Here is a 27,053-nt window from a genome sequence, read left to right as displayed (position 1 = left end):
ATGTACAGATTGAACAACCATGGAGACATGACACATCCCTGTTTCAAACCAACTATCAAAGAGAAAAATTCACTTAGTTCACCATCGACACGCACTGCAGCCTTCGCACCATCGTACATACTCACCACAGCATTCAACAACTTCCCATCTACTCCATATATTCTTAACACTTTCCACAATCCTTGTCTATCCACCCTGTCATATGCTTTCTCTAAATCCATGAAAGCCGCATACAACTTCTTTCCCTTCTCTAGAAACTTTTCCACTACAGATCTAAGAATGAATATCTGATCTACACAACCTCTTCCCTTCCTAAAGCCTCCCTGTTCTTCTCCAACTAATTTCTCTGTTCTTTCTCTAACTCTGTCTATAAGTATCCTACCATACACTTTTCCTATTATACTAAGAAGACAAATGCCCCTATGATTACCACACACTTCTTTTTCCCCTTTTCCTTTGTACAAGGGAATAATTATACCTGACTTCCAATCCTCCGGGACTCTACCTTCCTCCCAGGCCAATCTCCACATCTTCCACATCCATTCTACTACTATCTCTCCCCCATGCTTCAGCATTTCACCACACACTCCATCAATTCCTGGGGCTTTCCCCGATTTAACTTTCTTCATTGCTTCCACAACTTCTATCCTACTGATTTCTTCCTGTCTTCTCACCTCCCTCCTTCTCCCAGCCATTCCCCAGCCACTTATACTCACATTACTTCCATCCTCTACGTTCAACAATTCCTTAAAGTGTTCTCTCCATCTGCTCACTTTTTCTCCCTTCTCCACTAGTAATCTACCATTTTTATCTTTCACTCCCTGCTAACTTCACTTCCACCCTGTCTTACTCTTTTCACTTCTTTCCAGAACATTTTCTTACAGTCCCTCCACTTTACACTCAAATTCCTTCCAAATTCCTCATCCACTCTCTTCTTACTCTCTCCTACTAATCTTTTCACCTCTCTCTTCCTTTCCACATATAACTCTCTCTTCCGCCTCTCAACTTCTTCCACGCCCCTATTTCTCATCCATTCATTGTATGCTTTCTTCTATTGTGCCACAGCCTGTTTCACCTCTTCGTTCCACCATTCTGTTCCATGCTGTTCCTTGTTTTATTATTATTATTATTATTATTATTATTATTATTATTATTATTTAAGTTTAAGAATGAAGGACATAATCAAGCATTAACCCTTAGAAAAGGGCTGACATCTTCTGTATTCTTTCTAATTCTAGACGATTATTCTTGTGTGAGCGGCAATAATACATAATGCCTATCAGCATTAAAATTATTCTACCACGTTCACCCTTCCTAGTCTGAACTATGTAATTATTAGATTCCCAAATACTTACCACCAAACTAGGCATTGCCCTTTGCGTGTTTCACGTACTACAATAACTCCTTGTTCCCTCTTTTTCTCTCTTTCCATCCTAGCATCGATCTTAGTTTACGTTCCTCTATCTCGCAGTCATCGTTCACATTACCTGATAAGATTAAATTAATTTTTTACTTCCTTAACCCGATGGGGATTTTTTTTTGTGTGGCCTCTTTGATCGTCTGGATCAAATTCAAACCGTTGTTTATGAGTTACTAGACTTTATCGAACCTTTTGCCTTTGGACATCACTAATGCTTCCGTTAACAAGAAAAATAATCTAGAATTAATCAGAAAAAATACAAGATGACAGACGTTTTCCACGGACTAATGCTTGCTTACGTTCTTCTTTCTTATGTTTATCGCATTAATAATAATAATGATAATAATAAAAACAATAAACGAAATGTGGCATCTACCATCGCCACAGGCTCTCTCCCTCCCCTGTCCTGTTGCCTCCTCCCCCACCCCCCTTTTCGTCTCCTCCCTTCTCCTTTACTCTGGTGGACGAGCATTGGGCCCTCTATGGGCTATGCCAGGGACTATCGGCGAACTTTGGCTCTTTGGTGTACTACCCCATAGTGCGGCAAGATGTCCCCCCCCCTCCTCCCGCCACCAGGGGAAGCAGCCTAGGTATATAGATATAGACAGACGTTTTAACAATAAAGTACTTAATTCACGGAGAACAGTGTATACAATGAGAATTCATAATTACTTTGCAAACCTTAAGTAACAAGCAAATTGTGTTCTCCTGGCTCCCTGTAGTTTGTCGGTAACTCCCTAGATGGCGTGAAGGATGCGCGGGCGCTCACAATTTTATCCAAATAAGAGGTGCTTTCCTGTCTGTCGTATATCGCTTTTGCATTCCCGGAACCGGAAGGCTGAATACGGAAACCGCGCTGCCGTGTAGCTAGTCACCACCAAGACGTCGCGTTGGTGGTGTTGGGGTACTAACAGCAGGTGGGATAACTTTATATCTTGACAAGTCTTTTGTAATTTTTTTGATATTTTAATTGGATGACTCTGTACTACTTTCATTGGTTTCTAATCTAAAAAAAGAAAAATTATAATTCATCTAAAGTTCGATAGGTATTTGGAATGAACGCAGTTACTGGAAACTTTATTTCTGTTCTGAGGAAATAGGTTTAGTCAAATTACTATCGTGTATCTTCCTTTAGGTTGAGCCATGGCGAGGGTGGCGATATTGGCGGTTGTATTGGCTCTGGTGTTACTGGGTGGCGAAGGCAGCCTACTGGACCACACCACAAAACAGTCCATCGTCCAGCTGGTGAGTCAGATTGCAGTGGTTTCGCAGGTGGTTGCTTGCGTCACTCGAGTAACAGTAGCAGTGTGCTAGCTAGCAAGCCAGATTGTCCTTGGTCTGAATCAGTAACGTAACTTGAAATATTGTCCTTGGCCCGAACCAGTAACGTAACTTGAAATTTTTGTTCTTGGCCCGATTCGGTAACGTAACTTACGTGCCAAGTGTCCTTGACCCGAATCAGTAAAGTAGCTAAAGTGACTTCTGTCCTTGGCTTGAATCAGCATGTTCATGGCCCGGATCAGTGACGTAACTAACGTACCTAGTGTCCATGGCACGAATCAGTAAAGTAACTAACGTGCCATGTGTCCATGGCCCGAATCAGCAATGTCACTAACATGCCATGTGTCCATGGCCCGAATCAGCAATGTCACTAACATGCCATGTGTCCATGGCCCGAATTAGTGACGTACCGGTAACTAACGTGCCTAGTGTCCATGGCCCGAATCGTCACTAACTTGCCATGTTTTCATGGCCCAAATCAGTTACGTAACATGCAATGTGTCCATGGCCCGAATCAGTAACGTGACTGACATGACTTCTGTCCTTGGCCTGAATCAGTAACGTAACTAACGTGCCTCTTCTATGTAGGTAAGTTACAAGGTTTAGACCACTCGTTATTAAACTTGGTAATCTCCAATGGAGCCAGGACCACCAAAACCTAACTTATTTACGTCTTTTAACTGAGTCAGTGACTGTAAAGGTGTGCAGAAGTGATTTTTCGTGTATGATGAGGAATCATTAATAAAGTTATTACTTACGGGACAGATTGTAAGATTGGTTAGGTTAGGATAAAATTGGTTAGGTTAGGATAAAACTGAGTAGATTTAGAAAAAATTGGTTGTTAGAATAAAAGATTGGGTTAAGATAAGATTCGGTTAGGGTAGGATAAGATTGGGTTAGGGTAGGATAAAAGATTGAGTTAGGTCAAGGTAAAACATGTTTGTTTGTTACAAATATTTAGGTCAGGTTGGGATTAATAAGCACTGATAATGGTAATTTCGTTCAAAAGTGGCTCCGTCCGTCTGTCTTCCCACAAGATGGCGTCCTTCTAAAACACCGCTTTTAAAAATTTTTTCACCACTTTGTCAGAAAGTTCTTACGGAACTCCATGAACAGCTAAAGAAAAAACAAAACTGGAGAATAGGGTGGTCCAGTCTACTTCAAGATTACGAAATATTCATTGAAATCACATGAATGAATACTTTTGACTCGTTAGTTTGCATTTACCGGTACATAAATTGGTCCCTCCGACGATGCCATAATGAGTTCGTTATTGGTAATGAGATCAATGAAGGTGGCTTTCATAATGATCTACATTGTCGTCCATTATTTTTACACCCGTATCGAACCGTGAGGTATAGTAAAACCATATACCAGGGCCGTTCAAGTGGCGGCCCGCGGGCCAAATCTGGCCCTTGCGTCGTTTGTTTGGCCATTTGACCGCCTTAGAATAAAAAATAAACATAAAACATAGTTTTTCGTTTTTATATATTTAGCAGAAAATGCAAACGCAAATATATCAATTTTTCGTTTTTCTGTAGTGTTTAGAGGAAAAATGTCCCTTCTGCTAAACTTCCATAATGCAGCCCTACTCCTAGAGTAGTTGAGTAGCCCTGGCATATACCATTGAAATTACTAATATATTACTTAGGAAAATCGAACCAAAATTAATTACCTTATGTATTTTGATTTACGATCGTAGACTTGCAAATAAGATGTCAGCCCATCAAAATTTCGCTTTGCATGTATTCTTTGGTTTACTGGACATTGTAGCCGATGTCATAATAAGACCTGCTCAATATTATTATCAGTCTTTGTACTGACAGTCCTTAAGAAATAAGATGTATATAGTTTTCATATCTACAGTTTATCATTTTAACGTACATGAGAATGTAACATGGAAATTAGTTGTATCAAGTCTTCAGTCACATTTAGAATTGTTCCTTCAGTGTATGGAAGAGATGGTAAAATAAATCAAAGCATATACCAAATGATTATCAGACTCTAAGCCTCAGAATGGCAGTGATGTCAGATGTTTGTTCTATAATACACCTACGAGTATAGATTCATTCCTTCCTTCCGACTATTTTACTCTAGAACACCCTCTTATTTAAGGGGTTAATGAAGTCTGTCATAATCCAGTTCAGTCTCCCCCTGAGGTGAACAAAATCGTCAGGATAAAGAACAAAATGACTGACCTTCTCGGAGGGAAAAGTAGTTCAAACAAGCACATTAAGAAGGGGGGAGGCCCGAACAGCTCAGCGATAGCGCTCGCGCTTCTCGGCCGTAGGGTTGGCAGTTCCAGCTCACATCAGGGCAGCGTATTTGTTAGATGTAATATTTCCTTGTTCTGCTGAGTTATATGGTCCATTATAATGGTCTTAGCTTGGGGGATTCACCCTCAAGCTCATTAAACAGCTCACGCACTAGGCTAACTTGTAATTTTTTCCTCAATATATAAATCAAGGTGCATCACAAGAATCTAATAAACATAGGGCTTCAAAACCGTGGTCGATGGCCACTTAATGAGCCGTTTGCTCATCAGCCTGCCTGGAGAGCCAAGTGTGGTATGTTTTATCGTCTTGGGGAGTCGACTGTAGCACCAGTCGAGCAAGGCGGCACTCCCAAGGTGTATGGAAGCTGATTACAGGGAGAGTTTTAGCTTCAGTTTCATCAGCCCTCGGGACTAGTTCCTGACCATCCCCCTTTGCTGAACTTTTTCAGCGCTTCAGTAACAAAAAGTAGGCCAGGATACTCTCCAATATAAGTTTTTGTCAATATCAAACTACATGCACATTACATACTACATTTCTTATTCGAAATTCAACCGAAGTGGCATCTCATAATCAAACCTCTTGAGTCCCCGGGGGGGGGGGGGGCATAAATGCACCCACCATCTGCCCCTCTCCCGGCGACGACCCAGCGAGCTGCCTGGAATCAATCTGACTCGCTTTATTTCTGCAACACTCACGGCCTTTAGTCTCTCTGTTGGGCACCACCTCCTCCTCTAAACCTCACCTTATCATCCTAATTGACTCTGCTGTCTGAGGCAACTGATAGCAAACCCCATCTCCGTATCCTACTTTATTTGTACTCATTTCAAAGCCAAATGTGGATGTTGTGTATATGTTCGCAACATCTTATTTTGCTAGTTTCCTGAACTTGATTCTTTTGAATTCTCGACTCTGACTTCAGCTTTCCTGTCATTCTGACTATATCTATGCTGTTTACTTGCCCCGTAATTCTACTGACCATGAAAAATTCTTTGATCATTTTACTTCTGTGATGGAACACATCCTGTACATTTCTCATTTCTTAGAGAAGTCCACTCTAGATTTCAATGTTCATCACCACATTTGGCTCTCCTCTTCTTTCACTGATCCACCTGGTGAACAAGCCTACATCTTTCCTATCCTTAATGACCTATAGCAGCTTGTACAGCACCCTTCCCGTATCTCTGACAGGCTTGGAGAGAGTTCCACCACACTTTACCTCTTCCTTACAACTAATCCTTCTGCTTACTGTTAGTCTTTCCGCTCCATGGGGCTCCTCTGACCACAACTTTTTCACTTTAACCTGTCCTATCGCTTCAGTATGGCCTGTGGACCCTCCAAAGAAACTTCTTGTGATGCTTTGGGGCTGCCGATTGGGAGGTCCTCAGACAGTACTACTGTGATTTTCCCTGGAGTGATTATGGCTTCCATGGCAGAGAGGCATCTGAGTGAGCCGTGATCATTATGGAGGTTATTCTCTTGGGCATGGAAGCATACAGTACATTCATTTCTCATATCCTTTGACTAATGTAAAAAAAACAAAAAAACTTGGTTTAATCATGCTTGTTCTAATGCTGTCCACACAAGAAGGCCTACAAAAAGTATTGGAGCAAACCCACCCCTGAATTTCATCTTAGTTTCTGCCCGGAATAGAGCTGAGTCTGCTCTTCATTCTGCTGAAAATTTTCATCCGTACTAAATGCTGTGAACACTAACACGAATTCTTCCCACTCCTGGCACCTTGCCGAAAACCTAATAACTTTACTTCATCATCCTTCCCTCCTTTTTCCACTCTGATGGCTCTGTAGCAATTTCTTCTTCTGATAAAGCAGATCTCTTCAAACTTTCTCCAGTTCCTCCTTAGACAATGCCGGTGTTGTTCCTCCATCACTTCCCTCGTCTAACATCCTCATGGCTGACATTAAAATTTTCAACTGATGTATTTTCTGCCATCTCTGACCTCGATATTAAAAAGGAATATGTGCCTGATGGGGTCCATTCTGTTCTCAAGAACTGTGCATCTGTTCTTGGAACCTGCCTAGGTAAACTTTTGCCTTTGTCTATCAACTTGCACATTTCCTTCTTCCTGGAAGTTTGGTCTCATTCAACCTGTCCCAAAGAAGGGTGACCATTCCCAACTCTCTATCACCTAATTGCTTTAACATAGTATATTTCAAAAGTTTTCGAGTCTATTCTTAGCAGAATTTTTAAAGCATCTTTCCTATCACAACCTTCTTTCTGATCGTCAGTATGGGTTCTGTCAGGGACGCTCCACTAGCGATCTTCTCTCGTACCTTTGACTCCTGGTCGTCGTCCTTTCAGGACCATGGCGAAAGGTTTGCCATTGCACTTGACATCTCAAGGGCTTTCGATCGAGTCTGGCATTAATCTGTAATATCCAAACTGCCCTCCTATGGTTTCTACCCTTCTATATGTGCCTAAATCTCTAGCTTCCTCTCCAATTGTTCTATAGCTGCTGCTGTAGACGGCCACCGTTCTTCTAGATCTGTCAATAGTGGTGCTTCTTAGAGCTCTGTCCTATTACCAACTCAATTCTTTTTATTCATTAATGACCTAAACTGTACATCTAACCCTATCCACTCATACGCAGACGATTCAACCCTTCGCCTTTCCATTCGCTTCCTGCAGGATCCATCTCAGGAGTTACTTCAACAAACAAGGGATGAGGCTATGATACACCTGGTGTCTGACTTGGTTCGTATCTCTTGAGTAGGGTAAAAGTAATCTTGTATTTAATGCGTCAAAAACTGTTCTTACACTTAACAACCCATCAAAATCTCCCACGGGGGTACCCACTAGTGCTTCATAATATCCACCTCAATCCTGCATCATCGTTAAATATACTTGGGGTTTCATTCTCTCAGGATTTATCGTGGAAAGATCATATAACCTCTTGCAAAATCTGCTTCCAAAAGGTTGGGTTTGCTATGCCGACTTGTACCTTCTTTACCCTTGCACAGTTTTTATGCACGGGTTGTATTCGCCTCTGTGTAGAGTACATCTCGGGTGTGGGGAGGGTACCCACGTACAGCTCTTCTCAGAGTGAAAGGCTTTTAGTATCATTAACCCTCCTCGTCTTACTGGCCCCTTCAACCTCTGTCTCCTCTACACACTGTTGCATCTTTCTCTTATATCGCAACTTCAATAGTCACTGCTGCTCTGAACTATCTGCTTGCACCCCTCCACCACCACGACAGGCGCGTAGCACCCGTCTAGCAACAATCTTCATCCCTTTTCTGTCCAACTCTTTAATGCAGGAGGTGAAGTTACTCCCAGTCGTTCACTTATGCAACAGGTCAACTCTGGAACAGTTTCCCTTTGTATTTCTTACTTTCTATGAAAGTCAACTCCACTGAGCTCGTTAGTAATATAACTAAATGAATGTAAGGAATTGCCAGTAGGAAAACCAATTTACACTTATGCAAATCAAAAGTATTCATTCGTGAAATTTCTTAACGTATTAGTGACGAATGGTTGGTATATTTTCGAGTATTTTAGCCATGAATGTTCATCTTTCAAAATCTCCAGGTAATAAGGTTACCCAGACATAACTATTGCTGTTACTTTTTCGGGCTTAGATCAGAGTGAGGCTCGTCCTTCAGATGGCAGACGGCACTCTAAAAGTCCATTATATTGCTTGATTTTCACTACTCCTTGCAGGCAAATGTGCATATGGTTCACTGAGTAGACCACTTTGGCCAGTGATCAAGGTTTGAGGTCCAGTATTAACGTACGGTACCCTGATTTGTTGGTGTTGGGGTGGGGGGCGCTTACAAGTTAGCCTAGAACGTTAGTGGGTTGATGAGCTTCCAAAGTCTAGAGAGACCCTGTCCTCTTTAGACCTTGAGTTACGCTTACGTCACTCCGATAACGTTTTTATTTTATCCCGACTGTTTTGTTCACCCCAGGGTAGGCTGAACTGGATTATAGCCTCAGTTTCTCCCAATCAGTATGAGATTGTTAAACAGTAAAATCATCTGGTCATTAGCAAGAATACAAAAGTGGTGGTTCTCAACCTTTTGAGGGGGGTCGCCTTAGTCCACATGGCCATCCCCTCCCCTCCATTTCCAAAAATCAAATTGCTCATTTGCGAATTACTATTGTTGCTGCAGGTTCAAGTGGACGTTAACCCAGGTGAATACAAGCTAAATTAGCCCATATCCTATTACTAATTTTTTTGACTGGAGAACACCTGTAATATGGTATGGATTTTTTCCCTTAGTCTTCTAAAAAAAAAAAAAAAATCCATTACCCGCTTATGAAGATAGAGGGAGGGGTGGGGATTGAGGGACGTAATTATAATTGGGGTGCGATCCATCTTTCAATAGTGGACTTCTTGGCGTCTTGCATTTTCATTCCAAACAGTAAAATAAAGCAGGTGACCATCTGACAAATGGAAAAGATGGTGGCTTCATATGTGTATTAACCCTAGAATACATACGCGGGCGTATCACACCCGACGCATACCAGAGTTCACGTGATCACCGAGTGGGTTATTGTCTGAGACGGCTGGGCACCCAGATACCCTCCTTGCACGTGTTGCCCTAGTAGGGAGAGGTAGTGTTGCTCCGCTCTCTTCGAAGGAAATTTCCATATCGGCGCCCTTGGGTATCTTGCACCCATTGTATGTACTCCCGTACGTATGTGACAGTTTGTCATATCCAGCAAGTAGTTTGAGTATGATTTCTAAAGTGCTTTTCCTTGCAGGAAGTGAATATTTCTTAGAACAGATATTTCTTTGTGAACTGTGAAATCATGGCCCACCATTTTTTGAGTGATGAAGAACTTGATAAAATAATGAACACCACTGGGTGCTAAGAAGTAGAGTCCACCTGTCCAGTGCCGGGAGTGCCCTGTTCGGACTGACAGGAAGACATGCTTCCGGTGCACCAAATGTCAGAAGGCTGTCTGCCAGAGGCATTATTACCCTGTCTGTGGTGATTGAGAGTCCAAGTGCGTGCTCATGATTTTGAGAATTGTCAAGGAAAATTCGAACAAATTATTTTTCTCACGGCCATAAATACACCACAAATGACAAATAGCAACTATTTTGGATTGCATACCACTGTGTTTTGCAATTATGAGGTTTCAGTAGTAAAATAATAACATTCACTAGGCAAGAAATGACATTGCCTGATAATTAAGTTCTATCTTAGTTACCCCCTAAAACAAGGTTGTGGTGGTGGGTGGGTGGTCAAAATCACTGGGTAAAGCCTTAGACAGGTCCAAATACCATGTAGTGTTCAATTTCAAGGGTCTGGGATTGCATGAAAAATTGCCGATCTTCGTACTCCATTTTTTTACTCTTAAAAAAAATACCCCATTTTTTGTCTACCTCCACCACGGCCCACCGTGAGTCTGTAAGGATTAGTGCCATGTGCTGCAGCGCCCATGACCCAGGAGTGTGTGTGCAAGTGCAGAAGTCCGCAGCTCCTGTTTCAAATTTTCCACATTTTTTTAGTTAAATTAGAATTTTTCCCCATTTTTGATACTTTTTTTCAAGTTACCTCTTAACCTTTAAGATATCATACAAACTCAATTACATAAGGTTCAAGTGAAAGTACAAAGCTTGTTTTTTTAATATATGCACTTGGTTTTACTAAATTTGGATTTTCACATAGGTGTATGACTTTCCGAAAAATGGGTTTATCAAACCCAGCCTATGTATTAAGATGCAGTAAAATTAGCGTATGTATTCTAGGGTTAATGCAAGGTATTGTACCATTGAAACTTGGCAAGAGTGTAATTGTCATAAAATCAAATTTGAGGGTAATGGCATGGTTATAGCAGTACCTATACCCATTTTTTTTTCTATTTTTTTTATAGAGGCGAAGATGCACTTGAGATTGAAGATTGGCTGAATGCAACATGTCCGAATATCATCGTTGTATTTCAAATTACAGGTAATGAGGTAATAAAATCTAGTACTTATATGAAATACAAAGATGTTATTCGGACATGAGCATTCAGCCAATCATCACAAACATGTCAAGTGCATCTTCGCCTCAATAAGAGTTGTGATTGATAAAGTGCACCAAAATTGTGACTGTGCAAACCATTATTTCCCCTAATGCATCAGTTGACATAAGAAAGCTTTTAAAAATCATAATTATTAAATTTAAACGTCTCTGTCGCAAACAATAATGAGGAAGAATGTGGACTGTGTTGATGTTACTAGGATATGACATAAGGGCTAATAAGCACTTCATGTATTAGACAGCCTGTGAGTCTAGTTATCGCATTTAACTCCTTCAGCATGGATTATTGTCTTCCTATATATTAACTAAAGACAAGCGGAGCAAACTTGGTTTGTGTACTGAAGGAATATGGCCTTGGTCTTGGTGTGAATCATCATTGGTTCAATGAGGTATCACGGTGCCGTCATAAAATGAGAGAAAAAAGGGAAAAGAGGGCTTTGTGAGTGGCTGTAGTACGGGTACTGAACAGCATTCCCAACCATTCCCATTCATGCTCCCCCACCTCTGTGTATGTGGCTTCATTTAATAAAAAAAAAAAAAATACACATCTGTTATCGAACTTTACCCGTCCATCATACTCAAACTTGGAAGAACAGTGCTGGTTTTACTTGGTGTTTCCCTCCAGTTTTCCATCTCGCGTCCCGCCATATCCTGCCCACTACTGCTTATACCTACCACTTTCTAGGAACAAGTGTCCAACGGTCTCCTCACCACTCATCCTATGTAACTTTCCTTTATTCCTCCAGCTATACACTCAACTATTCACTTCCAGGGACTTAGTGCGTTGGTAATGTCTGCCACCATTAACACTACTTTTTTTTTTTTTTTTTTTAATTTTCCTGTGCTGCTTGCCCTTTTACCTTGGCAGACAGCCTCTCCATTTGAAAGTAAGCGTCTCACAGGTATGAGTGTTAAAGTCGTGCTAGATGTTTCCTCTTTTTGTGGTCCTATTCAGCACGTGCTCCTTTCCTCGTGGCTTCCATTTGTTTTTTCCTGTGTCCTAGTTCTCTTACCCTTTCTTTGCCTTCTCCCTTTTGGGTTTGTTTTGTGAGTTTTGAATGTTTTTAGTTTGAGGGCTCTGGGTGTTTTTGCTTTTGCTGCATGCCGCTCAATAGTGCATGCACATTGGTCCTGCTTGGCGAGCATTGCTCCAAATATCGTTCTCCGTCCCCCCTCCCCCCTTCCCTTTCTGCAGAGATGGTTTAGGGTTGGACCCTTTCATCCAGTTTATCTCAGATGGTAGTTTCTGTGGAACAAATCTTTTCATAGCCTAACAGCAGTTTATCCTTCTCAGTCTCTGGTGGTCGACCAATGTCTAAGTTTCCCATTTATACAGTACTAGGCCAGTGGCACGATAGTCTCTGGAGGACATCAGTTCCATGGGTACCTCCTCCTCCCAATCTAGTAATCTTAAGATTCCTCTGACAGAGGGTGGGGGTACCAGTTCCTCAAAGGTCACAAAAGCAAAAGGATCTGGTCTTCAGACTACAGGGTACTCCATATCAACCTGAAAGTAGCAGAATGCTTTAGACAAATTCGCATCATCTCAAGGATGATCCCTCACATTTAGCATGGACTCTCAACTGACAATTTATGCCATAAACAAGAACAGTTTCTTAACATCCATAACATGGATACTCTGACCCCTGCATTCTCACTAAACATCCACTTATAGGTACCTCATTTGCCAGGGGAGGGAAACTAGATTGGCAGATACTTTTGACCAGGATCAAGGCCTCGTCAGGTTAATGGTTTCCCACAAACTTCATTCCACAACCTGTCTGAAAATACCGCTGCTGCAAGTAGACCTTTTTCATGACACCGGGAAATGCCAAAACACTGATTTTTATGTCCAGAACATAAAACTCCAGCTGGCAGACACAACACCTTCACCATGAGCAGGAGTCGATGGACCTCAATTCAGCTATTCCTTCTACTCCTACACCAGCCCTTACTTAAGTAGTTCACCACCAGTGGCAGTTCCAGGGTCATCTGCTACTCACTGCACCCGTGTGGCCAATGCAGCCTTGGGCAATAGCCCTTCAGACATGGTATCCCAACCCAGTTCTCACCCTTCCTTTCAGCCTGGACACCCTGCCTGAACTCGGCGCCCCACTAATCCCTGCAACTTGTCTAACATATGCGTGCCTCCACAAACACACTCTTAATTTCCGAATATTGGTTCTTGTATATGCCTTTGTTTTTAACATTAGCATCTAGTGAAAGGGTCGTTGAGTTGCATCCACGCTCTTTGAAGCAAATATCACTGAAGTCCTTTTATCCTATCTTGGGCATCCTGAAAAAAAAATCAAGAAAAACCATACTCAGCGCAAGGCACAATTTTCCATCCTCTTTGCCCAGCACAATCACTCGATGCTTGTCAAATTGTACAAGTACAACTTTTGAACTCTGCTGCATTGTGGAGATTCCCTTAACTTGATGTACCACATTTCAAATTTCCATGGTATGATGTGAAGTTATTTCCTTGGCTGATCTGCTGCTGCTTCGAGCCCACTGTTTGCATATTTGCTTCCTCCGTTTATTTTCAAGACTTAAGACTTTTTCTACAAGTCGACTGGAGGCCTCTCCCAGTACATATTTAGTTTTATCTAAGCTCATCTGTTTCAGCTAAAGTCTGTGGCTGTAGGTGCAGTGCATCATTAGTAAGATCCCCTATGTTTTTTTATTGATTTACTTTCATATATGGGCCAGGAGCTATATTAACATATTTCCACTATTTTCCTACATTTGTAGGTCCAACTTTTATTAAAACAGAAGTGCTTATGATATAGGTTAATGAATAATCCAGAATAGTGAGCGAGCTTTATTGCTACTTCATTAGAAATTTAGAAAATCCACCAGCAGTGGATTAGATTTCATTTTCTCCAAGGATAATAAACAAGATATAATATTTTCTTTAATTTCCGTAAGTTTTACAAATTAGTAAAAAAAAAAATTGAGTGCATGAACCTCCTCGTCCAGGTGGATATTCGTGGCTACAAGATACATTGTGATGGGACCGTAAGTTGGGTTATAGAATAAACCCTCTTATTTGCGAACCCTAGGATTGCCCCCCCCCCTTCCACGACTGTGCCTTCCCACCCTCTTTCACGTTACCTCATACATTTACTCGCGTAAATGGATACCGATTGACAAACTTTGCTGACTGTGTTAGACACAGCACTTGGGAATACTGTACTGTACATAGGGCAAGTGTTGTTGACTAACAGGTGGTGGTTACAGATACTGTCGTGCCATCTGGCCAATGATTCTCACATAGTTCTTGTTCTGCTGAGCCATTCTAGTCACCCAAAATCATAGGGTGGGCTTGACTAGGACCCTAGCTGCAAAGTGCATCATTCCTAGGGTTTTAAAAGAGAACTTTAAAAACCCACCATTAGTTACCGATGATTCTATATTACAAACTTTGTTTGCCATGAAGCCTGTGAGGCAGAGCATTTCAGATTTTGTTTATGGTATATTGACAATTTGACAGGTTAATTAGAAGTCACTATAATATGCAGAAAAATTTTAAGCTTATTGGGAACACTTCTTTAAACTGCTACAAGAGTTTTGGTAAAATTTTTTACGGCTATTAGTTTTTTTTCTATTTTGTAGGAAAAATTTGTCACAAGTAATTCTTGATGTGATTCCAATAGCTAACACACTTGCAGCTGGACTCTGTTGATGATGGAGGCCTGGAGACCCTTGCTGACTTTGACACATACTTTCGGCGGTTGCGTGATGTGGGCAAACTCCATATTTCCAAGGCCTTCACTGCCCAGACTAGGAGGTACCGACGAGGTGGGTGACTAATAATGATGATAATAGTAATAATGATCATAATCTTGTTCCCCAGACACCATAATCCCGTGAAGGATGGCAGTTTGTTTTACGGTGATGGTCAATAACCCTCCGCAGACTAATAATTACATTTATAATGGTTGATCTTGTTTTTTCAAGTGCTGATTTTTCAAAAGGATTCATGTCATGTCTCCATGGTTGTTCAGTCAGTATATGGATGGAGTTATGAGATACAAGGTGTAGGCAGGAGAGGTCGGAGTGGCCAGAATGGGAGAGGGCAATGTTTGGAAACTCCTTGTACTGTTGTTTGCAGATGTTACTGTGTTAAGCGAAGATGAAAGGGAGCTGCAACGCTTGGTGGATGAGTTTGGGAGTGTGTAAGAAACTGAATCTAAATGTGAATGTAGGGAAGAATAGTCATGGTCTTCGAGAGATGTGAAGTCAGTGAATGTAGAGTGAAGTAGGATGAGGAGGAAATGGAAAATGTGAGTGCGTTTAAGTACTTAGTGGGATGAGTAAGGATGGAAGTTTGGAGGGTGAAGTGCTTGAAAGGGTACGACAAGGAAGAAAGGTTGCTGGTTCCTTGAAAGCAGTGATAAGAAACAGGGAAGCGAGCATGAAAAAGTTACTACATGACGGTATTGTGATACAAACTTTAGCGTATGGAAATGAGGCTTGGACCTTGTTGGAGGGACAGAAGTAGAGTGAGGGCAGTGGAAATGAATTATTTGAGAGGAGCATGTGGAGTCACATGGAGATCGAGAGAGACTGACAAATGAGGATGTGAAGGAGCGTTGTGGTGTGGATGTGATAGAAAGTGTTAGGAGAAACATACTGAGGTGTTTTGGCCATGTAGAGAGGATGGAGAGAGAGAGAGACTGACGAGGAGTGTGTGTGAGTGAGGTGGAGGGGGGCAGAGGGAGGGGGAGGCCAAGGATGAGATGGAAGGATGGAGTGGAGAGGTATATGAGAGGGGGGAATGTGAGCTGGGAGCAGGGCAGTGAAATGTCAGGGGACAGGGCGACTTGGAGGAGAGTTGTTTGTGGTCACGCCTTGAGGGATTAGGGCGTCTGGCGATAGATATAGAGTCACTTACACTGACATTGTATTCAGTCAACCCTTTATCGCAATACAGAATACTACGACTATACTATATGAAAAATTGGTTTGCATTATGCAGTGTTGTCATAGGTTGAAATTTATTGCAAAATGCTGAACATAACACTGCAACTTGGAGTATTTATTCTTAGTTTACCCCTGAAGTCGCAGAAGTGTTCAGGTGACTCCCAGTGTGATGTTAGTAAATGGAGGGACTTTTGATTTAGAGATTTGAAGGTACTGTAGCCTACCTGGAAGCAGTGACAGAAAAGAGGTAAATGTGCAGAAGTGGACAGTAGAGTGACATAAAAAAAGTGTGGCTGGTGCTATGACGACCTCGAAAAGAAACAGGTCTGGTTATGGTGGCAGTGAGAGGCTTGCATGAGTTCAGTGCCTCATCTTAACACATTGGTGTAAAAGTGTGGTTTTGGGATGAAAAAAGTTAGGCTAGAGAGCAGTAGATGGAGCTGTTCAGGAAAGTGTGTGGATTGTAGAAAGTGGATAAGATAAAGAATATGATTTCGCGAAAGATGCATCTTAAGCCTGGACACCTGGACAGCAGAGTTGGGAGCTTAGGTAGTATGGACAGCTGGAGAGTGGGTGAGTAATGGTGAAAATTGTATGAGTTACACGAGAGGTGGCGGAGTAGGGTTGGAGGGTGGATAGATAAGGTTAAATGTGGGAGGTATGGATGATGGTGAGGGTAGTGAACTGATTAGGGATAGAGCTGGCTGGATGAATTTTGTTGTTTGACAACACGAGTCACTGGATTGCCGGTTGGATAGGCATGTGTAAGTTGTGTGTGCAGTGAGTTTGGATTCTGGAGGTCTGAATGATGAGTGAATGGGTGCGGCCCTTTCAGTTGGGTAAACATTGGTTAGTATATATATATTTTTTTTGTGGATGTGGATCCTATCTCACCCCACCCTAAGGTGGAAAGAGGGGGTAATTTTCTTGACTTTTGTTTGCCAGAGCTGGACATAAAATCGGTGGTGGTAAATGGGACAAGGCATCACAAGCTGGATTTTTCCATCCTCTCAGTGCCGATCACTGCCATGACAGTTGTCCGAACTCAGACCAGAGCGTTCATCATCTTTGCCACGTACAGGTTGGTAGACTAGACCTGGTAGTTGTGAAGTTTAGTTTGGTATGTCATATGCTGTATACAGTGCATTTCCCAAAATGTAAAATTGACCATGAGTTTTCGATTTTGCTGTTGTTGTTGTTGTTAGCTGGAGTTCTTATTTTAATCGGTTATATCCATAAAAATGTTTTCATTTCCTTTGGTAATCACTGCTATAATCATATCCGACAGTCATTAATTTGATTGTACATATTTCCATCAGTAATCACTTAATACTTGCTATTATTTATCAGCCAGGTGTGGTGTTTTTCTTCACAGACAGAATCACTGAAAACTGAAAAAAATTTTCATGAATCCAGCTTAAACTATCTTTGGGGACTGAACTACAGCAACACTGAAGTGACCCCGGAAACTAAATTGTGTATTCAAAATTTCCAGTAAAGTGACGTTTGAAGAACATTAAGAAAATTTGAATTAGGACTTTGGAAAATGTATTGTATTTACTGTTTGTCTGTATTGTACACCCACTGAAAAAAATATCGGCACCTATTGCTTCGATACCCTTTGTACCTATCACTGGCACAGAAGCCGTGAGTACACAGTAAGTGTCGCTACAACTGATCCTCCCTCAGTCTCTCGCCCCAATCTCTCCCTCCTGCTCCCCGCCCCCATCCCCTCCCCTCCCCCCTCCCCTCCCCCAACCCCTCCCCTCCCCCATCCCCTCCCCTCCCCCATCCCCTCTCTCTCTCTCTCTCTCTCTCTCTCTCTCTCTCTCTCTCTCTCTCTCTCTCTCTCTCTCTCTCTCTCCAGATAAAGTATAACTCCCATTGCTTATGTCGTGTATAACAAATACATAGAAATAGACATAATGCAAACCAACAAAGCATTATCCCTAGATTATCTAGAAATCCAAGTGCTATTTGTTTGCTTGATACCCAACTTAACCGAGGTTACCACCTTAGGTGTTTCTCACGCGCCGATACAATGACAACCATCTTTAGCATGTTAAGTGTTGATGGCAAACTACTCGTATATAGGCCTAACGGTCCACTACATCCAGCACCCCATGAACAAATGTAAAGTATATATATATATATATATATATATTATGTATCGTAGTATAGCTATAACATCCTCGTCGACACGTGAATATGGTAGTGCATGGATTATGAAACTGAGAATGGTTTATCACAGATTTGAAGATGGTGGTAACATCGCGGAGGGGATAATCGGTAGGCCTATTAATTTTAGGATAGGCTTTTAACTTCGATAGTTCACGATTTGCATAGATTGTGAGGAATGTATTACCTAAGAAAATGCTTCATCTAGGAAAATTTGAGTATTTAATGAACATTGGTCATAATCAGTGGCTTCGGGTTCTTTCTTTACACATCTAGATAGCGATTTACTCTGCACATTCCACATCTCGTTTATAACTTTTATGAAAACTGTCTATACTTACTAAGTAACGTAAAATGCAGCAGTGATTAATAAGCAAAGCAAAATGCTCAGTGAGCGGTGCAATGAATCTTGCAGTACCACAATGAATACGGACCACAGCTCAGTAGATCAGATATGCCAACCAAGCACGTTAGCTCAGTTAATTTTCAGATCTCTCCTCTGGTGTATCAAATTGTCACGCCAAAAGAGTGCAGATATATATTTTTTCGTGGGTGTACCTCCTGATGACTGTGTGATATTATATGACTGCAAAATTACTCAACCTTAAAAACTCTCTGGCGTATGAACAGTTGTGGTAGAATACATGAAAAGCTCATTATATCAACCTAGCCAGTGTCAGTTCATTAAAAATTCATTGATTTTCATCAGGAACGGGCAGCAGAGCATTGTGGAAGTCTCCCTGCAGAACTATCAGGAACTTCAGGATACTCAGTTTCAGCTGACATCTCCAAGCCCTGACCCTGTTGACCATATTGTTGTGAGTTTTTGTCTTAAGTGTACAGCTGATTTACAGACACAGGCTTAGTGCAAATATGCTGTAACTGGAATAATCATAAAATCCATTCACGTAATGTTCAGTTCTTAGAAAATGTTTGCTTTAATCCACAGGCAAAAGCACTTCAAAGTGCTTCATTAAAGTCTCTTGCAAAGTCTGTGGGTTAAATCTTTAAACTACATAAGGAAAGGGATGTATCTCGTCATGGCAGTCATGCATGCTTTATCAGTTTCCATATTCATATGCTTATTCTCCTCAGTATGTTTCCTCAAACATTAACTTCGCCAACAAAATCTGTTCAGAATTTGCTGCCTTCCACCCACAAACTTAGGTTTACATTATCCTTACAAACACTAACCATATGCACGTATAGCAATACCGTCTAATCTTGACACGTTTACACTAAGACTTGAAATTACGTGTGGAAAACTGTGCAAATGAGGTGGAAATAAGATTCCAGGGACTTGAATGGTGAGGGAATGTTTGACCCATTTAATTGGGCAGACTTGCTTGTCATTTTTTCTGGACTCTTGCCCAAATCAGTGGTTGGTGGTGGTGGTGCGGCAGCAGCAGCAACTGGACCCTTTTTCTAGTGTTTATATTTAGTACATCATTTATTCCATTTCAAGGCTTGGATAGCACTGACCACTTTTTCATAAAGTTCCTTTAAATTCAGTGGTAATTGAGTGACCATCATCCACTCAGTGTAGGCTACAGTTTCTTCCTTTATCATTCTTTTTCTGACTTCCCTCTCGTTACTTCTCCCCTTCCTTTGTTACTTTCTCTTTCCACATCAGGTGTCTGTACACTGAATGACAAAATTTTTCGTTTAGTATGCCATAGGAAACCATTTACAGTGCTGTGTGGTAACCATATAACCAGATCATGGAGTAAAGTGAAACCTACTATGGTACCCTTATTAATTGGTTGGAGACTTTATTGCGATATCCACCTAGGAACAGAACCTCCACACTTTTCCCCATGCCTAGCCGTGACGAGTCATTAACGTTGTGGGAACATTGGTTCACTGCACACTTTCCCGCGAGGCAGTTTCTTGACTGGTTGATGGGCCTGCCTGCCCAGCTAGCCAATGGGATTGATCGGCAGCAGCAGCAGCAACTTTGAATCTTCACTTAGTCCATCTCCATTTACTGGCCTCATTATCTCCTTTCCAAACAGTAGTCACTTTAATCTAGCATTGATATTGGTGTTATAAATTTACGAAATCAGAGTCAGTCTGCAAAGACTTGCGTGCAGTAGTTACTCTTCAGACTTTATAATCCCATCCAGCGATATGAAGTCACTGAGACATAACACATCGTTACCTACTCTTCAGTCAGTATTCATATTTCCACTCCGCAACTGCCCACTAACACTGTCTCATATGCGGATACATCTAAAGGCAGGTTTAGGCCTATGGCCACGTTACATGAAATACATAACAGGTGCGTGACTGACAACCACTCTCTCGCGTGTAGATGTGTGTTTGAAGTGAGTATTAAACTAATTTTTTGTCATGATAAAGAGGAAAAGTCTTCCAAAAAAAATTTCAGCCATAGGCCTAAGCCTGCCTTTAGATGTAAACGAGTGACTGTCTATCCAAGAAAAACTGAATAATTAAAAAAAAACTGACCAAGGGGCATCTCTAGCCCAGATTGTGATTGAATATGGATTTTGAAAGTGTCTGATAATAAGAAAAGCTAACGACGAACTTTTCGGTGCAGCCGGGTTTGGTGTTAACCGTGAACAATTCAGTGACGTGATTTAGAGCAAGATTATGAAAATTCAGATGAGGTTGATTATGAATGGCACCATGAGCAATGTTCGGCAGGTGTTGGAAGCATTGAAATTCAAGCAGCTGTCGAACGTCTGGCAAAACTCATGGAATTTGAGGATTTCAAGGCTAGTGTTGAGTGGCTATTTAAATTTTGAAAAAGATAAAATTGTGAATTGTAAGGTGAACCAAATCGGACAGTCTCATAAATTGGACAGCCTTACCCCCATGAGTCAGAGTTAGAGGGGTTCTTCTGTATAACCATAACCTCATAACAGAAAGTGTATGCTGTCTCCATGGACTTGGAGAAAGCTTATGACCAAATAGATAAGCAAGGTATGTGGAAGGTATTAAGAATATATTAAGTGGAGGGGAAATTGTTGAGTGCTGTGAAGAGTATGTACGAAGGAGCTAGGGCTACGGTGCGAGTGGATAGTGAGCTGAGTGAGTTCTTTGATCTAAATGTGGGACTGAAAGTGGGATGTGTGATGTCTCCATGGCTGTTTAATATATACATGGATGGGGTTGTAAAGATGCAAGGTAGGGCAGTGGATGTGGGGGTGGCTCTAACGAATGAGGGCGAGATGTGGAAGATTCAGGTGTTGCTGTTTGCTGATGATAGTGTTGTCGAGTGAAGATGAGAGTTGCAAGGTTTGGTGAATGAATTTGGGACTGTGTAAGAAGAGGCATTTGAAAGTTAATATAAACAACAGTAAAGTTATGGTGTTTGAGAGGAATGAAGTCATAGAATGCACAGTGAGGATATGGAGAATGTGGGTGCATTCAAGTACTTGGGTAATGAGTAAGGATGGAACTTTTGGGAATGAAGTGCTTGAAAGAGTACAGCAGGGAAGGAAGGTTGTTGGTTCACTGAAAGCAGTGATGAGAAGTAGGGAGGTGAGTATGGAAGTTGTCACTGCATGGTAGTATTGTGATCCCTACCCAGACGTATGGAAGCGAGACAGACCTTGCTAGAGGGGAACAAGTCTAAGAGTGAGAGCAGTGGAAATGAGTTACTTGAGAGGAGCATGTGGAGTGACATGGAGGGACAGGTTGACGAAGGAAGAAGTGAAGGAACGTTGTGGGGTGGATGTGGATGTGGCTGACAAATTTAGGAGAAATACACTGAGGTGGTTTGGACATGTGGAGAGATTAGAGAATGAAAGACAGTGTGTATGTAGGTGAAGTGGAGGGAGATGGTGGGGAAGACCGAGGATGAGATGGAGGGGAAGACCGAGGATGAGATGGAGGGGAAGACCGAGGATGAGATGGAGGGGAAGACCGAGGATGAGATGGAGGGGAAGACCGAGGATGAGATGGAGGGGAAGACCGAGGATGAGATGTACTGGAAGACCGAGGATGAGATGGAGGGGAAGACCGAGGATGAGATGGAGGGGAAGACCGAGGATGAGATGGAGGGGAAGACCGAGGATGAGATGGAGGGGAAGACCGAGGATGAGATGGAGGGGAAGACCGAGGATGAGATGGAGGGGAAGACCGAGGATGAGATGGAGGGGAAGACCGAGGATGAGATGGAGGGAAGACCGAGGATGAGATGGAGGGGAAGACCGAGGATGAGATGGAGGGAAGACCGAGGATGAGATGGAGGGAAGACCGAGGATGAGATGGAGGGGAAGACCGAGGATGAGATGGAGGGGAAGACCGAGGATGAGATGGAGGGGAAGACCGAGGATGAGATGGAGGGGAAGACCGAGGATGAGATGGAGGGGAAGACCGAGGATGAGATGGAGGGGAAGACCGAGGATGAGATGGAGGGGAAGACCGAGGATGAGATGGAGGGGAAGACCGAGGATGAGATGGAGGGGAAGACCGAGGATGAGATGGAGGGAAGACCGAGGATGAGATGGAGGGGAAGACCGAGGATGAGATGGAGGTGAAGACCGAGGATGAGATGGAGGGGAAGACCGAGGATGAGATGGAGGGGAAGACCGAGGATGAGATGGAGGGGAAGACCGAGGATGAGATGGAGGGGAAGACCGAGGATGAGATGGAGGGGAAGACCGAGGATGAGATGGAGGGGAAGACCGAGGATGAGATGGAGGGATGGAGTTGAGATTTAGGCCTATATGAGGGAGGGGGAAGTGAGTTGGGCGGAGGGCAGTGAAATGGTGGGTGACGGAGCGACTTGGAGGCGTTTTGTCTGTTGCCACCCTTTGCGGGATTAGTGCGTCGGGCTATAGACAGATATAGACACTGCAGACAACGTGCCCTCTGCAACAAAATTACCTCGGTACACTTAAGGAATAGGTCGAGGACAATAAGCTGTTTGCTGTGGCCGAATCAGTTGACTAACCAGTGCCATGAGTGCAGATAAATCCCCTAACAATACTGTATCTGACACATCCCAATTACGAAAATCCTTGTCGAGATAAAATTGACACTGGACACACCTTGAAGAGCCACTTAAGACAGAGGCAGTGCACTCCTAAACCAAGTGCACTTAGGGCACTGACAAGGAGAAACTTTTTAAAAATGTCTACAGTGTATTGGATCGGTGATCTATGATTCTGCAGCAGGGTAAATGCAGATAAAACAAAAGTGATTATATCTAGGGTTGGTGGCGGTACAGTCAAAGACGAGGGAGAGTGGCTATGTGCAGTTTGCCACAAGGGCGTGGGAAGTAATTCCATCTTGTGCGGTGTGTGATAAATGGGTGCATAAGAGATGTAGTGGTATCAGAGGTAGACTGCGAGATAATGCTGATTTTATGTGTACGGCGTGGCGGGGTGAGCAGGTGGAGATTGTCAGACGTGAAAGGATTGAACTTGCAGGTGAATCTCTTGAGTGTGTGGAAGAGTTTTGTTATTTGGGAGACATGATGTGTGCTGGAGGTGGGGCTGGAGCTAGCTCTGTGGCTAGGGTGAGAAGTGGTTGGAAGAAGTTCAGGGAGCTCTTGCCTCTCCTGACATTGAGAGGGCTTTCCCTACGTGCTAAGGGGTCTTTGTATGCAGCATGTTAGGAGTGTAATGCTGTATGGCAGTGAGACCTGGGCAGTGAGGGAGGAAGATATTCGCCGGCTCAGACGTACAGAAATGACAGTGATCAGGTGGATGTGCAGTGCGTCCCTGCATCCAAAGCCTGGAGGGGCTGGGTTTACAATGGAAGAGTTGAGAGGTAGGATGGGACTGGAGTGTATTAGTGTTGTGATGAGGAGAGGTAGATTGAGGTGGTTTGGACATGTGGAGAGGATGGGGGATGATAATTGGGTGAGGAAGGTGAGAAGTGTTAATATTGGGGGTGGGGTTATGAGGGGTAGACCGAGAAAGACATGGGACGAGGTCATTAAGTGTGACCTTAGGGTTAAGGGACTGAACAGGGAGGCTGCAATGGATCGTGCAGCATGGAGAGCCGCCATTAGGTGACCAAGGCCGACACATGCAAGCATGTTGGAGCCTTTAAAAACGAAACGAAACGAAACTAGCTCCCATCATATCTTACCTACATTTTGCAGCTCATACAGACCAGTGCCTTAGGTATCATCACTGGCAGCACCAATACTATTATCACTCAATTTTAGTCCGAAGCTAAAGTCACTGTTAGAGAATATCAGAGGCACACAGTTCTGTGTAGCAGCCTTTGACAACACCCACCACCCCTGTCATTGTATGACAGATCCACACAGTACAGGAATTCACATAAAACCAATCACCAAACAAATCTTTCTAGTTCCTCCCCCCAATACCAAGCCTGTTGCAGTCATGAGGGGGCTCTGGGGTTTGGGTCTGGGGCCCTTGAGTTGGGGGTGGTGTTGCTCTGTACTGCTCCCCCCGTCCTCGGGTCCCAGTCCTCTAGTCCCAGTCCTCGACCCTGCTGAATTTGCTTGGCCTCTTTTTTTTTTTTTTTTCTTTTTAATCTTATTTTTTCCCACATTTCCTAAGGTGAGAGCCGTGGTGATGGGATGCAAGGCTCTCATTTTTCAGTCGTGAACGGCCTTGGGGAACCACGGGTATGGTAGTCCTTTGTCTTGTTCATTTTGCCTTTACTCCTGATCCTGGCTCTCGGGAGTGGACCAGTTTATTTCCTGCTTTCCACGTTCGGCTCGCCATGGCCAGTAATGAATTTTTTACCATTTTTGAAGGAACAATAGGAGATGCTCCTCCTAAACATTCTCCTTGTCTGGTTGATTTTCCCTTCCCTATTATTCCACCTCTTTCCTCCTCTTCCTGTCCTCCTATTTCGACTTCCTCCCCTCTACTCTCTCCTTCCCTCTTTCCTTCTTTATCTGGCCCAACCCCTGTGATGAGCCAGGATCGGCTTTTGACCACCGATTTGTCTTCCTCCCCTCCAACATTTCCGGCAATGTGTTTCGGTTCCTTCTGTGTACTGTCCCCTTCCCCCGACCTTGTACTTCTTCTTCTGTCCCTTCCCCTTCCCCCACTGCAACTCTCTTTGGTCGGCAGACTTGGACCATGTTTTTCAATATTTCATTCACAGACGACTTCACACTTCACCTCTTCCTCCTTTGCCAGGTAGTCAGAGATGCCACTTTCTTGGTATGACCCAGTGATTCCCACCTTCTTACAGTTCACAATGCTGTTCAAGCCAAGAGTGACATCTCGTGTCAATTGTTCAGGTCACTCAGTTTGTCTCCCCGGATATTAAACTTAATTCTGCTGGTACAGTCTGAATGGCTTTGTCCATGTCCTTTGGCCAGAAACTTTTATGGGAGTGCTCTGGCAATATCTGACTAATGCTTTCCGAGCAACTGCATCCCGTCTGCTAAGTTCAGCGCTACACTGTTCCCCCTCGTGGATGCTGACACCAGCCAGCTAATATTGCGAAAATTGTCTTGGACCATCGAGATCTTCCTCTGTACCATCATCATTGGGGGCACTGTTCTACAGGTTGGACAATACATTGTCTCCTCGCCAGTGCACACCCTGCTGGCGCTGTGGCCATCCCGCCAAGTACTGCCAGTTGACTGCAGTCTGCCCCAACTGGGCACAAGCTGGTCACATTTCCTCTGACTGCATCCACCATCCGGTGTTGCCCTGTCAAGACAACCATTCTGCCACTTACCAGATATGTCCTGTTTATCCGTGAGTCTGAAGTGTCCAACATTAGCTGGGAAAACTGGCCTTGCTTGTCCTTCATGAGGCCTATCACAGCCTTGATCACTTACAACCGCTAAGTACGTGCACCTACCTCGTCCTACTTACGTGGTTTCGCCAGTCTCCAGTTCCTCCAGTGCCTAGGCTTTTGTCATTGTTTCTACTTCCTTCTCTGCTCTTGTTTCTCTTACTGATTTTTCTCCTTCCCTCCTTTGTTCCTCATTTCCTCCCTACCTCCTCCTACCTCTGCTCAATCTGGGTCCTTTTCTCCATCTCCTCCATTTCCTGAAGGCAATGTCAACATGTACGTGCTTCTTCCCAGTCTCGCATTCCTGGTCTCTTCCCCCCAGCTTCTCCTGTCCAGCTTTCCCAAACGTCCCTCACTTACACTTCCCCCATTACCTCATCCTATCCCTTGTCCACCTCTCAGCACCCTTAGGTCACCTTGCTGGTGTCCCCCTGTCCTGTATCTTCTCCCTCGAATACATAGTAAAGATAGTCTTCTACCTTGGCTGTACTTCCATGTCCTCCCTTGCTTCTGTGGTCGTCCATCAACCTCCCTCTTCCCTTCCCCCTGCTCCTGTTCCTCCTCCTCCAGAACCTTCCCTTCCCTCCAATTGTCCTTTCCCCTGTGTGACTTCTGTTTCTTCTCTTCTATTCCTTCGGTCCTTGATCTCCCTGTGCCTCCCTGGTACTTTAGCCCTGACAGTCATGTGTGTCTGCCACTCTCTTCACAGTCTTAATGTCTTCTTTCTCCTCATGGCTCTTCTATGGAGTAACTGCAGTTTCGTGTCCCATCGTCCTTCCTTATAACTTCATATCCGTTCGTGAACCTCTTCTTGAAGCTCTCGAAGAAACTTTTCTCCATGTTTCACCTGCTCCTATTCCAGGTTTTTCTCTTCTTGGTTCTCCTCCTCTTCCTACTCTTATCCACAACACTTTTCCTTTTGAACCCCTTTCTGTTCCTTCCTCTATTCCTCATGGTTCTGCCATTCTTTTTCTTCACTGCTGGGTTACTGCCTGCTATCTCTATTTCTCTCCAATTCCTTTTTATTTTTCTGCCTTTTCATTCTTACTTCTTTCCCTTCCTTCTCCAATTCTCCTCCTTGGAGACTTCAATTGCCATCATACCCTGTGCCGTGACTACGTTGTCACCCCCAGAGGTCGCCCATTTGAACAGTTTTTCTTCGTCTGATCTGCTTCTTCTCGATACTGGCTCTCCTACTCACTTTGACCTTCGTACTTGTTCCTTTTCTTGCATCGATCAGTTTTTGTTCTATTTCCATTGACT

General features: G+C 43.2%; 1 protein-coding gene across 1 annotated transcript in view; it reads left to right on the top strand.

Moving 5' to 3' along the window:
* Positions 1-13,937: 13,937 nt before the first annotated feature.
* LOC145415628 (uncharacterized) overlaps positions 13,938-27,053 on the top strand; it is a 181,227-nt gene continuing 168,111 nt past the window's right edge. Inside the window, exons 1-4 of the mRNA XM_080284849.1 lie at positions 13,938-13,994; positions 14,648-14,777; positions 16,848-16,983; positions 18,790-18,898. Of these exons, the coding sequence (XP_080140975.1) occupies positions 13,938-13,994; positions 14,648-14,777; positions 16,848-16,983; positions 18,790-18,898 (432 nt within the window). The remainder of the gene's footprint in view (positions 13,995-14,647; positions 14,778-16,847; positions 16,984-18,789; positions 18,899-27,053) is intronic.

Source organism: Coenobita brevimanus, chromosome 103 (genome assembly GCF_032717465.1).
Source record: "Coenobita brevimanus isolate Jiangsu-jjx chromosome 103, ASM3271746v2, whole genome shotgun sequence".
In the NCBI taxonomy this organism is placed as follows: Eukaryota; Metazoa; Arthropoda; class Malacostraca; order Decapoda; family Coenobitidae; genus Coenobita; species Coenobita brevimanus.
The sequence above is the reverse complement of the archived record's forward strand: the minus strand, read 5'-3'. Positions and strand labels throughout refer to the sequence as shown.